The sequence below is a fragment of the Physcomitrium patens genome, chromosome 5 (genome assembly GCF_059467195.1).
Source record: "Physcomitrium patens ecotype Gransden chromosome 5, ASM5946719v1, whole genome shotgun sequence".
NCBI lineage: Eukaryota > Viridiplantae > Streptophyta > Bryopsida > Funariales > Funariaceae > Physcomitrium > Physcomitrium patens.
Window position 1 is genome coordinate 4,468,698 of NC_143414.1, and position 12,523 is coordinate 4,481,220.

Consider the following 12,523-nt stretch of genomic DNA (forward strand, 5'->3'; position numbering starts at 1 on the left):
AATAGACTTATGTGTGTTCAAAGCAAGGCTGAATATACTCCGCGTCATCCTAGATCTGCTAGATTGGTTTATTCCTCGAAGGAATAATTCCATCCACAAGAGCCTTTTGTGATGTGGCTCCAATGTTGTGTAGGCTCTCTCTATTCAAAGAATGCCACATATCTCATATTGAATCAGTAGCATTTGGCATCAATCAAATCTCAAAGAAGCCATTTGTGTCTTTCCAAAACTATTCAAATTGGATACAATATATTTGCTGTAGTGTAAATGCCCCCCCCCCCCTTTTTTTTTTTGCTTGTTATTTTATTCTGTGCATTACCCAATTGCAATCAATTGTACTCATATTTGCTCATCAAAGTGTATAACACATAATCAATACAATTCAAAATTCTAACTTGTGTATTGTTTTTTAAAATGCACATACTCAAATGTGACGTATGTTTAAAACACATATCCTAAAATTCCACAGAAACTTGACTCAATTTTAGTAATGAAAAAATAAGTTATATTTTTATTACTAAAACATGGCAACACTCTTAAAAAAACTCTTAGAAATTCTACAATTGCATTTGTTAACTGCGTTTTGCTAAAAGCAACTGTCATATGAACAAGTAACAGTCCCTTGTTGGCAATTCACATCTTCAAAAGCTCGATGCAAAATGGACATCCCCATATTCTTGAACAGTAGAAGTTTCTAGGTGTTTCAATTTAGTCCAAAAGCTTTGGCTGCGACATGAGCAAGGGGAGGGGGTCAAGGTGTGCCACGTAAGCGATCCTACGTGGCACGAGGTTGGTGACAGCTGTGCTATGAATAGAGGTCTTGGAAAGTGTTCCTGTTCGATCGAGCGGTTTTTCTAAACTGTGTTCGAAGTTGTGGCCTTTGTCACCGATGGAGGGGGGGGGGGGGGGGGAGGAAGGGAGGGGCGTGGCACGAGGTTGGTGACAGCTGTGCTATGAATAGAGGTCTTGGAAAGTGTTCCTGTTCGATCGAGCGGTTTTTCTAAACTGTGTTCGAAGTTGTGGCCTTTGTCACCGATGGAGGGGGGGGGGGGGGAGGAAGGGAGGGGCGTGGCACGAGGTTGGTGACAGCTGTGCTATGAATAGAGGTCTTGGAAAGTGTTCCTGTTCGATCGAGCGGTTTTTCTAAACTGTGTTCGAAGTTGTGGCCTTTGTCACCGATGGAGGGGGGGGGGGGGAGGAAGGGAGGGGGCTAGAATTGCCAGGTTGAGTGCCCCGCAAGGCATTTGTGGAGTTGCTTCTCTAGAAGTTTACAAAAACCGAATGATCGCTTGTCAGCAGCTGCGCGAGAGATCGAGAGAATCGAGTCCACAATCACCCATGGATGGGAAGCCCACCCAGCGGCATTGTCAGAACTTGTCGAGACTCGCTCCCTCGCTTCATTCTGCTTTTTAGAAAGCCTGATGCGTGAAATCTGTCTCGCATGCCCTTGCCGATGTCTCTGAATGAACAGATGCATACAAAAGAACAGTATGTTCGACAGTGGGGCCACTGTGACGGAGCCCACGGTTAACTACCCGCTGTTAAAAGAGAAAACACACCTATGCATCGGAGTTTTTGCGGTTAGGGTTAAAGCTTTACGGCCATGAGGAATAGGTTCGATCCTGAATAAGCTCTAGGTGCAGAATAAGGCAGATTGTTATCTATGCCTCAATTTGGTCAACTTGGCCCCAGTAAGTTGTGGTAAGTTTCGTCGATCGAGTGCTACTCCAGCTTGTTTGGGCCGCACGAAAAAACCACCGAAAAGAAATTGTGGTTGTAGTGGAAACACAGTGAAGTTCGGTGGAGCTGTGGGTGCAGACAACGTCGTCCTGGCTAGCGACGTCACGCCCCGGAGAAGCAGAAACTGACCTCAGCGATTCATTCTAAATCCCAAAGTGTAGAGAAACGAAATGTCGAGTGAGCGGTGAATTGGAAGACACTAGACATATGTGTGACAGTTCACAATGCCAGGTGAAAAGTAACTTGGGGTCGCGAAGTCGCCGCGGCAATTAGCGGAACCGACGATAGCGCCGCGATTTACCAGCCCAAGCAGTAGGGGGCAAGTTAGCAATCAAATGCCCTCAAGGGTGGGAGCGGTCAGGAGGAGGAATCCGAAGGGGCAGCGGACGGCGACCGGGGGATTAGGATACCCACCAATTTTGGGACCCTGTGGGCCAACTCCGCCCAATCATCTCGTCATTAGAGCTCTTCCCCTATAGATACTATGCTTTGTGCTTTTGTGACGCCAATGTTGCCGCAGTGAGTCTTGGCATAGTCTATTATTCTGTTTGTTCGGAGTACTTGATGGGTTTTCTGGACCGCGCTGTTTCACGTCCAGGGGGGAATATTCGGACTGCTATTGATCTGAACCTCCGAGAGACGCTTGGATTGGTTCGTTGGTGGAAGTGAATGTATGTCGTCATTGAAGATCGAATTTCGTGTTCGGGAACATGTGATAGAATCAGGAAGTTTTTGAGGGATTGTGGCGAGATTTTGGAGGTCATTTGTGATTAGGAGTCCAGCCGGATTCGCGAACGGGAGACGGAGGAGAATCGAGCATTGAGTGATGACTCGTGAGCTGTAAAACTCAAGGGAGGTAATTCATTGTATTGTTGACAGTGGAGGTGCGGAGGTGTGGAAGTGTGTAAAGACATCGGAGAGCAGAACCAGAGAAGAGGAAGAGAAAAGAGAGGAAGCGGCTGAGAGGCCGAGGTGACTGTCGAGAGCTGGATCCAGGGTTTGAATTATAGGCGGGTTTCGAATTTCTTGGCGTTATAGAGCCGACGTTGCGAATGAGTTTGCTGGATCCTCACTCAAGTTGAAGTGGAATATCGCAACACCATTGGTATGTGTCTGCACACGAAGCAGCATAGACTTGCCAGCCAACCAAGACGCCCTCGACATAGGGATAGAAGGTGAGGGAACCAGTTACAGCTCCAGGATAATCTTACTCTTGTTTGTTCGAGTTACTGGTGAAGGTGGTCGGTGTAGGTTGAACAGTGCGGCGTGCAATGCCTTCCATGAAATTGGATGTCACATTCTTAAACACGCTGCAGGGCCACGGTTCTTGTCTGCTTCGATAACGTAGGCTGAGGTTTGAAACATAGTACGGAAGCCACAAATCATTTCTTCAACAGGTTGGCGAGATTGTACTCAGACTTGCTTTGCCCTGGAATGGTATCTCGTGTTAGTTAGCTCTGAACAGCGTAGCAACATTTTGTGTAGGCTGCCTTTTCGGTCCTGTGCAGCTTCCAGTTCAGCCAACATTCGTTTGATCCCGTGCTAGATAGTTGTCTTTACAGTAGACGTCAGAGCCATATCTGAAAATCTACGCTCCGAAGTGATTTTGCGGTCATGAATTCTTTTGTCGAGTCGCACACTGAACGCTTGCGCAGCAAATATCTACCGTGTGCGAAGTATTAATGCAGATATTCTGTTCTATTTGGTAGGGCTTCTGTGTTTCTATCCGAGTCTAAGGGCCTTCATTTCATAGTTGAGCTCTGGTTTTGAATATACAGAGATGTTCTTTAGGATCGCGAGCACCATCTCGCTACCTGATATTGTGAGCTCTAAGCTTGTGTTGCACACAACTATATCTCACACAATCTATCATCAACTGGTGCTGACTGCTTGTTCAACAGTATCTAACCGGCATTGATGTCCTGTTGTGTAGAGAGGAGACGGGCTACCGCGTGGTTTAGCTGTCTGAGGTAACGATCATATTGAGTTTCCATACGAGAGGAACTTCTCGTCGAGTAAAGGGCGCAGGAGGAAGGCGAGGAACATAGGACGATAAACGTTTTTCAAAATGAGTTGCAACGGTTGCCGTGTGCTCCGCAAAGGGTGCAGCGACAATTGCATCCTACGTCCTTGTCTTCAATGGATTGAGACCTCGGAAGCCCAAGGACATGCCACTGTGTTCGTGGCGAAGTTCTTTGGTCGCGCAGGACTCATGGGCTTTATTAGCGCCGTACCAGAAAACCAACGCTCTGGTATGCATCAATCCCTGTCGCAACTCTCAAATCACTGCATGAGATTAATTACTTGTGAAGTTACAACTGAACCTACTTGCTTGGAAGGATGCACATGCCCTTTCTCTTCCTTCTTCTCTTGTTATTAATGTAATTGTTACAGTATACTTCAATGATGTTTGATCACGTAGAACCTCGGCATGAATTGTTTGCAATTGCTGCGTCTTCATGAGATGATTTGGAAGTGGCCGTAGTTTCCGTTGTAGTAATGTTTAAAAATGCTGATTATTATATTATTTCTTGTTGCGCAGCGTTATTTCAGTCTCTGCTCTACGAGGCCTGTGGACGGACGGTGAATCCGGTGTTCGGCGCAGTGGGCCTTCTCTGGAGTGGGAATTGGCAAATCTGCCAAGCGGCTGTGGATACCGTCCTCAAAGGCGGCACTCTTCGCCCTTCATCTCCCTCATCTCTGCCCTCTTATACATCTGCAAACTTGAGTTTCGCAGCGCCCTGCTTCCCAGCCTTGGCTATGCCTGGGAATTTCGCTACCCCTGCAGCTGGTAAAGTCGACGATCCAATTCAAATTACTTTATCCTCAAACGCACCCGCTGAGAATTCTCTTGATCAACATACCGTCAGCCTTGGAATCGGATTGCCTGAAGATAACTATGCGGTGTCCAACGAACGCTTAATAAGTTGCCATGACAAGATGAATAGCGGTAGCTGGCACTCGGAAGCAGTCGTTGCTCAAAACATGGAAACCAACTCCACTTGGCGAAACGATGGGCAGTGTGATAACTGGAACCCGCTCCACTCTGCTGGAGAATTTCAGAGAGATGGTCTTGGGCACAAGTCTAATGAGTTGAAGCAGAGAGGTACACACATGCGAGGGGAGTACGTGACCCCCCGGAGGGTCAAAGGTCGAGTGCAAGCAAGTCCGGAGGCGAATTTCCTCTCAGGTGAAAGAGCGTGCGAGGAGCTGCCAGTGCCAGGCAATGGAGCCGAACAGCTTGAGCTAGATCTGACTTTGAAAGTGAAAGGAGTAAAGGGTGAGAAGACGGTGGGGAACAAGAGGCAATCTAGCCCTTGTGACTCCGTGAAGTCTGAAGGATCTGTCACAAGTCTAGACAGTTCTGTTCATGAACCACCGAAACCGTGCAACTGGGCATTAGAAATGAGTCTTATGCCACCAACCTTTCGTACGCTTCTGCCCCTGATGCAGTAAAATTTGCACCGTCTTAGAGTGGTGTAGAGGCATCGCATATGATGCTTTGCTGGAGCATATACCTTCTGCGTGCACTGGATCATTTCACCTTGGTTCAAAGATTTTTCAAGGCTCTTTGTCGGGTATCTCACAGATAGAAGATGCAGAAAACACATGGACAACGATTTTTACCACAGCTGCGTGTCGTAAAGATATATAATGCCGATGATAAGGTCGTTGAATCATATCTCATTATCCAAAGCTATTCAAGTAAGAGAAGCAGCATGGTTATGGTCCTCAATGAACAGTATCTTCAGATTTGCAGTTTCAAATTTTGAATAGATGATCTTTGATCTTTCGAAGACTCATGGCATGTGCAAGTGGGCTGACAGAAGGGGAGGTTTTGGTTAGAGTAGGGGTTAGTTTGCGGGAGTTCGTAGAATAGAATCAGAAGAGACAATTTAGGACGAAAGGACGATATCATCACAAGTGAGATATTTTTCCTTTACCTCGGAAGAAACGAATGATAAGGAGAACTTTAATGTTTACCTTACCTTGGTTACATTCAGGATAATCATGTTCGACCCTGAAGTAATCCATCGTTGACACTGCTGAATTTGAATAATATGACAGTCTGGAATATAATTTTGTTGTGGGTGTTGCATTTGAATATATAAAGGTTGTCAATGCGATTTCGAAACATTTGATATCTGCGGGTACAGACATGTAAGGACGCCTAGCAAGATGTGGAGTGAGAGTTAACATCCATTCTGCCTGAAGATCGCAATTCGAGACCACTAACAAGAGAGGTTAGTGTATCGATTCTTACAAAATGTCACTCCTATCCTCACCAAAACTAAGGTATGACTGATTTTATATAAATATTGCTAACACTGATCATATGAGCATTACCATTTGTCCCCGGAACTGGCACAAGACTGATGGGGATGCATGTCCGCTTCCGAAGCTCAAGGCTCCTCAGCTTCATTCCCATGGCGATGGAAAACGTGACCTTGTCTTGCTTCTGTTCTTCATCGATAGATCGAAGTGGCAAATTGTTGTAAATTGCAACGAAGCTTAAGTCTGCAGTGGAGGTCGTGTCGTCTGCGTCTATGTCCATGAAGATCTTGAAACTGATTTTCTTTCCCGTTGGAGATTGAATATTCTCAAGGATCAGAATCTCCTCCACTACAACTGAGCTAGACTGGAATAGACCGAATAAACCTCTTCTCTTCGTAGCCGCGTTCACAGATCCGAGAGGTATGTAAACATGGAAGGCGTTGTTCGTAAAGGAAATGTCCCGTGTTCTCTCCCCGCATTTCGTGACTGGTTTGTCGACATTTTGTTTTAGAATGATGGAGGACAACCCTGTTGCTGCAACAGAGGAAGACAAGCTTTTCCCGTGTTTCTTGAACCTGAGAGAATCATGGTGCGCCCATGGATTGTCAACCTCCTCGTAAGTATACCGCAACTTCACAATGTCCAAAGAGTCCTTAATCTTCACTCGAATCAAGTCTGCATTCTCATCGTAAAACAGAAGCTGCGATTCCATCCAATCCGGATCGTCCTCGAATCCCGTGCGCTTGCCTCCTGGTAAGTTCTTCCAATCACACCACATCCTGTCGCAATTTGCATGGTGCGCGTAAAAGATCGGATCCCTTGCAGCAGAGTAAAGATGCACCATATCCTCGCCATTAGGTTGTGCAGGGTCTCCCACCCAGCCATGGATAGCTCCATGAGGTCCAACCTCAAACGCACTTGCGCCTAAACTAGTTTTCTCGACACCTCCCCGAAGAGGCTTTCCTAAGAAAAGGGATGGCAATGTGGCACCGCTGACGACGGTTTGGTATAACAAGTTGTTGTTCGATTCGATTACTTCCTCTAGGGTCGCGTTCTTGATATCCATGGGTGACCTTCCTGTTAAGTCCGTTGAGAGATCTGGAACTGCAGGAGTTCTATGCCTAGGGTTTCGAAGAGGATCCACGAGCGCGGGCATGGTGTAGAAGTACTCAGGGATCTGTGAGGGCCGTTCGGGTTCCATCATACTGTCCCAGTTCCAGAAGGGGAGAGCGAAGGAACTGTCGTTCAGAAGGCTCGCCAGGATCCTCTCGTGGAAGTATATGTACCACCTGCGAGAGCTCGTCAATGTTGATTTCCAGTTAGCCAATACAAGTCCGTGCTCCACTCGCACACCAAATCTCCATCCAAGTTTTTGCACGTATCATCACAGTGTACAGTTTCTAAATCATGTACGTGGTGGGGAAATCATGAGAGAAGTGACGAATTCCTATCTCTATAACTACAACTGGTTTCTCTTTGCTCGCTTCTGGTTGCAAATGAATATGTGGAATTGAGTCGAAAACCTGGAACCTCATTTACAAAAGGAATGAAACTTTGCTTAAGAGCACTGGATGTTAGAAAACTTGATGTCCGCATTGCCCATGGATTGTATTCAGATTAGAATTTCGGAAAGTAAATTATGAAACCAAAAGAATGCTTCGTTCGTAATTCCTTCCTTCATAATGCTGTTTCCAGATCTTCACTATGCTCTATCCGATGTCGGTGTAAGAAAGTGAGGGTGCTCTTGCTTGGGAGGCTACTGGGGTACATCCTAAAGCTCAGCTGCCTGCTCACCCCTTTGTCTATACCACCGTAGTAAGCGACGGATTCAGGCTACAGAACCTAAAAGACTTCCGCCTTGTGGTAATGGCATTGCTTATGCTACAATCTTACAGAATTTATAAGCAAAATGTGGTGAAGATATGACATGAATTGCTATAATACCACGTTTTTGCCTTGCGGCAAAAATGTTTCAAGCCTTCTAGTGATATGTAATATGAACGAAGGGATTTAGTGGACTATTTTAAATTGAAATGAATCTTGGCTTAAAACTAATGCGTTACACTGAAGCCTTGCACTCTACAGTCCGAAGTTAGTAATTAGCAGCACACAGATTTGAGATAAATTGAAATACCTGTGGAAGGGAAATGTCAACCACGTGCCATGCATCTCCAAAGTCACATTTATCCCCAGTTGCTTGAAACCGAACCCACAGTAGGCGCAGTGGATGTTGGATTGCTGATGAAAACTTCTCGGATCATCCTGTGGCAGTGCCCTCATTAGCCTGTAAGCTCTGTTGTACTTCTCAATGTACGCAGCATCCACCTTGTGCGCAGGTCGACGCACTCGCATCGGCAGCGTTTGATCTTCAAACTTAAAGTCTTTGATGGGGCGCGTGGGTAGCGGCGGGCAGCATGAAACCACTGTGCTGTAGGGTGGCACCACTGCGTGTTTCTTGCAAGTGTACATGTCGGGCCCCATGTTGGGTAACCCACTAACGCTTCCGAAGTTCACACATAGTGCCGTGTACAAGATCCAGGTCCCCAGGGCACCCTCAAGCGCGGACCTGCCTGGACTCCCCATCCTCACAGCTTGAGAAACTAAGTCCAGTTTGCGCTTCCGTGACAGTGACCAACTTGAAAAGCAGCACCTCGTCTCAGTTGATGCTAGTTCCTCAAGGAAGATCAAACCGTTTCTGGGGACTCAGATACGGATTCTCAGATAAGTGCAACATATGGATGGAGGACGTGTAGATAGAAGAGAGTGGCATGATCAACGCTCGGCTGAGCCTAAGGAAAAGCACATTTCTACACTGCAATTGGAGCGGCAATAATATCGCTCGAATGGATCACGAAATATCTAAATGTGATTCTGCCACTTTGGAACGAAAGCTTACATTTCAAATTCACATAACTTTCACCGACAAAGGATTGTCTGGTCGTAGTGTACAGAAAGGTACAACCTCTTCTCCATTCCTCGACCTGCAAACGACGTCAAATTCCAATGAACAAGTTCACGGACTCGATAATGACGTTAAGTCCCCAACCGGTGTGATGTTTCTTAACTGCAAAAGCGTTGGAAATCAGAGTCCTCTCTCTTTGTGTCACATCTGGAAAGATCTGCAACTACTGCGATGGTACCAAAACGTCATTCAAGCTTCACATCTCGGGCACCCCATCAAGTGTCACTCGGCTGCTGCAACCCACTTTCAGCACCTTTATTAATTCCTTTCTTTCAATTCAAAAGTTTTCTTTCATTCATATAAAAAAACAAAGGTCGCCTATCCTCCCTGTGAGATATGGCCAATGTTATTCCGTATGCAATGAATCAGTAAGGGGATCAGCTCGGCTTCAAACTCAAAAGTTTATACCAAGAGCACCTTTCTGAGCTCCGCTGAGTGTGCGCAAGCGTCGAGTACACAGAGCTGGATCCTTATCTAACTGGAGCTTCTACGCAAGAGCAATTAGTTTGTGGCGCAAGAGGTTTCAGATGGGCAACTGCACCATAACTTTGGACGATCATTCACCCAAGCTCCTTGCACATCCATCCTCCATGGCTCCTCCCTCCACTGCAGCCCAGTCGTGATGGGGCTCACTGCATGCACCCTAAACCATGGCAGCCTAACCACGAGCTTTGCTGCACTGGTGTGAGCATCCAGTGGCGATGACATTTGGGTGAAGACTTTGGTTCTGTTTATTTTTTTTGTAGTCAATATTATACTTTGACAATTCTGAAAAGATAGTAGAGGTATCAGCATCTTGGATGGTAATCAATTGCTTCTTACTCTTCGGTGGTGGTAAAGTTGTGATGATACCTGTGAATCAATTTTGTTAATTAAGGGAGGTTTGGAAGAACTAACAGAATAGGGAGACTTGGACCAATAGGGTTTGGGCAGCAGAAGGTTGGTTAGAGATACTTGATCCACACATGAACCAAATATTTTGAAGTTTGAATTAGAGTACATTAGGTAAGGAAAGTAAGTGGGTTTTAATAGAAAGATAATTTAATGCTAGCAATTAATCAAAGTAATATAAGTAACCACCATGGCCACTGGTTGGGAAGAGAATTATTATTGTTGTTTATTTCAACGTTCTACTTGAATTGATTGTATCACAAACTACTTTCCAAATTAGTACTTTGACTCTTCTGTTGTTTGACCTAAATTAAATTGCAAATTTTGGATTTTGGTTCACACTAACTAAGAATTGCAAATTATTTGTTAATCAGATGAGGAGCGTAGAGTACGCTCGGTAAACCCTAACGGCCGTGGCTGATCCGCCATCGCTCCCAGCTCCCTCCATCAAAAGCTCCTCATTGCGATTCTGGTTTTTTTGCTTTCTCAACTACATCTCTATTCTTAGACTTCTAGGGAGACATTTCGTCGTCCACTGTTTTCTAACGACGACTGCATCGCAGCAACTCCATCACTCGCAACTTGCTTCACAGACCACTCCTCCCCGTTGCCTGCTTGACCCTCTGCCTCCGTAGACACCATAAAGGAAATGATATGGTCTTTTCCAGCCAACCGTATTGCCCGAGGACTTGGAGGTCGTTTGCCCACTCTCCCCACCTGCATGTCACCCGCTTTACGTTGTGGTGGTTGATTTGAACCTGCCCTTGGTGAAGAACCGCCTCGTAATAAGGTATCAAGCGAAGAGATCCTCCCATCGGGCTCTTGCCTTTAGTTCTGTTTGCCCCAGGAACTGGACTTTCCAGGAGGTGTTGCACGGTTAGCAATCACCGACTATGCTTCCTGTTATTGTAGCGAACCTAGACGACCTATGCCACAGATTGTTTCCCGACACACCAGCATCTCCATTGGCAGCCGGAGCCGCTTGTCTTGACCCAACTACTGATTCCTTGTCCTAGTCACTCGCAACGAGCGATTGTTTCTGTTTGTACTCCCGCTTGAGTACTTTCCCATTATATGTATTCGCCTGACCCATTCGCAGCGGAAACCTTGCCCAGCTGTATGTGTCCTTGTTCCAGGTTCCCCAATAACCGACACGATTTGCAACGTTCTTTTCTCAGATAGCGCCTTGGATAAGTCCTTATTCTAATGGATTGACTTCTCCTTTCTAGATTTGCCTCGGTGGCTGCCAGAATTCGCTCTGATAGCAGCTGCAATGGACTCGCACACCCACTTCTCCTCTTTCCTTTCACCTGCTTCTTTCCTCTTCCGTTCAATCAGAGTCTCTCTTTCTTTCCGCTGCAGCTCATCACGAGGAGTAGGAGCATGATTAGCAGACTCTTTGTTGGTAGACGCATTGTCACTTACTTATAATCTCGATACAGACCGTCCTTTCTCAAACGCGCGCTTATGTGAAGTAAGACTGTATTGCTGATACACCTGCAGAACGAGCAGACAACTCTGAATTTGATGACATACTCCTCTGAGATGTAAATTTTGCAGCTCTAAGCGATCGCACTAAATCCGTCAAAGGGGTCACTACCACGACATCCTTACTCGTACCAGCAACTATGGAGGCAGCCTTCTCAGCCTCTCTGCGTTCGAGTTGGATCTCAACTCTTGGCAAGTATTCCGCTGGTTTAGCGAGCTGCTGCATAAATGCCAAATAGTCTGGATCTTTATATATGATACCTTCCCCTACATCCTTCTCCCTGTCCCCTGTCATTGCTATAGAGGAACCTCCCCCCTCCCCAAGAAAAAGCTCACAACCAAACCAAGGTTAAGCTTCGAGAGAGGGCCACCGTCGACGAGTTGTTCAATTTCCAGCCACCAAGCTCTAACTTCAACTTGATGAAAGGCTAGTGCAACAACGCTCTCTCAGTCTTCAGGACTGAACATTCTAGCAACACCACGATACCACACGCACGGAATCTAGAAGTAGCATGAGATGAGCGCAAAGAAGAGATAGAACGGCATACAGAAATTTCTGCAGACCTGTACTACTACTCAAAATGCGTCCTCTGCCCCCCTCTCTGCAGCAGTCTTCTTGTACTCACGCTTGAACTCCTGCACAAAGTGATTGCTCATTCTGTTGTCATATCCTCCCTTCCCAAGTGAGTGTCTTCCGCAATGGCCTTCATCTCAAAGTTCCTTACGTCAAAGGTACCACTTTTAGGGTTGAATATCAACACATCCTTCTCACTCACAGATGTTACCTTCTTGTCCTTAACTGTGAGCATCCGTAGCAGTGATGGGGCTCGTTTATGATACGCAGAAGATTCAAACCGGCAATGACTCCAATATTCATGGTTGCTTGTCACAGTCACCACGGCATTCTTCACGGTGGATCCTGCAATTTTGCTTGCTTTGCTTCATTACTTCGCAGCTTGATTAAGTGAGACCGTCCTACTCATTGCGATGCATTGAGCTTTCGAAGACTTACTTTTGAACATAAGCAATAGCTGCTGTTGTATGTAACTGCAAAAACACAACAAATGAAAAAATATACTTAATTTATTTCAAAAATCTACTTAAAAGTAGATGCTTTGCAACTTCTTAAATTAAATACCTTTGAAAAAAACAATGTACTTGTAAAAA

At 45.8% G+C, this 12,523-nt stretch overlaps 3 protein-coding genes across 4 annotated transcripts; 1 reads left to right on the forward strand and 2 right to left on the reverse strand.

The window, feature by feature from the left end:
• Positions 1-2,258: 2,258 nt before the first annotated feature.
• LOC112282397 (uncharacterized) lies at positions 2,259-5,820 on the forward strand. Of its 2 annotated transcripts, none has more exons than XM_024519932.3 (3): positions 2,259-3,137; positions 3,674-3,992; positions 4,283-5,820. In XM_024519932.3, the coding sequence occupies exons 2-3, from the start codon at positions 3,809-3,811 to the stop codon at positions 5,194-5,196; spliced, it is 1,098 nt and encodes a 365-aa protein (XP_024375700.1). In that variant the 5' UTR covers positions 2,259-3,137; positions 3,674-3,808; the 3' UTR covers positions 5,197-5,820. The 2 variants fall into 2 exon arrangements, with proteins under 2 accessions (XP_024375700.1, XP_024375699.1); XM_024519931.3 differs by having other exon boundaries at positions 2,259-2,915.
• On the reverse strand, positions 5,811-9,194 carry LOC112282396 (polyphenol oxidase I, chloroplastic). Its single transcript, XM_090250312.1, has 3 exons — positions 8,912-9,194; positions 8,150-8,710; positions 5,811-7,304 (listed from the first exon to the last, which is right to left on the reverse strand). The coding sequence occupies exons 2-3, from the start codon at positions 8,596-8,598 to the stop codon at positions 6,032-6,034; spliced, it is 1,722 nt and encodes a 573-aa protein (XP_090106438.1). The 5' UTR covers positions 8,599-8,710; positions 8,912-9,194; the 3' UTR covers positions 5,811-6,031.
• Positions 9,195-11,052: 1,858 nt separating this feature from the next.
• Positions 11,053-11,651, reverse strand: LOC149989239 (regulator of nonsense transcripts UPF3-like). Its single transcript, XM_090250314.1, has 2 exons — positions 11,489-11,651; positions 11,053-11,365 (listed from the first exon to the last, which is right to left on the reverse strand). The coding sequence occupies exons 1-2, from the start codon at positions 11,649-11,651 to the stop codon at positions 11,334-11,336; spliced, it is 195 nt and encodes a 64-aa protein (XP_090106440.1). The 3' UTR covers positions 11,053-11,333.
• Between the last annotated feature and the right edge of the window lie 872 nt (positions 11,652-12,523).

Coding starts and splice junctions, on each gene's coding strand:
- LOC149989239 (XM_090250314.1), bottom strand. CDS start 11,651: ATGACAGGGGACAGGGAGAAGGATGTAGGGGAAGGTATCATATATAAA. Junction 11,366..11,488: donor GGCTGCCTCCATAGTTGCTG/GTACGAGTAAGG, acceptor CTCGTTCTGCAG/GTGTATCAGCAATACAGTCT.
- LOC112282397 (XM_024519932.3), top strand. CDS start 3,809: ATGAGTTGCAACGGTTGCCGTGTGCTCCGCAAAGGGTGCAGCGACAAT. Junction 3,993..4,282: donor ACCAGAAAACCAACGCTCTG/GTATGCATCAAT, acceptor CTTGTTGCGCAG/CGTTATTTCAGTCTCTGCTC.
- LOC112282396 (XM_090250312.1), bottom strand. CDS start 8,598: ATGGGGAGTCCAGGCAGGTCCGCGCTTGAGGGTGCCCTGGGGACCTGG. Junction 7,305..8,149: donor TTGACATTTCCCTTCCACAG/GTATTTCAATTT, acceptor GAGCTCTCGCAG/GTGGTACATATACTTCCACG.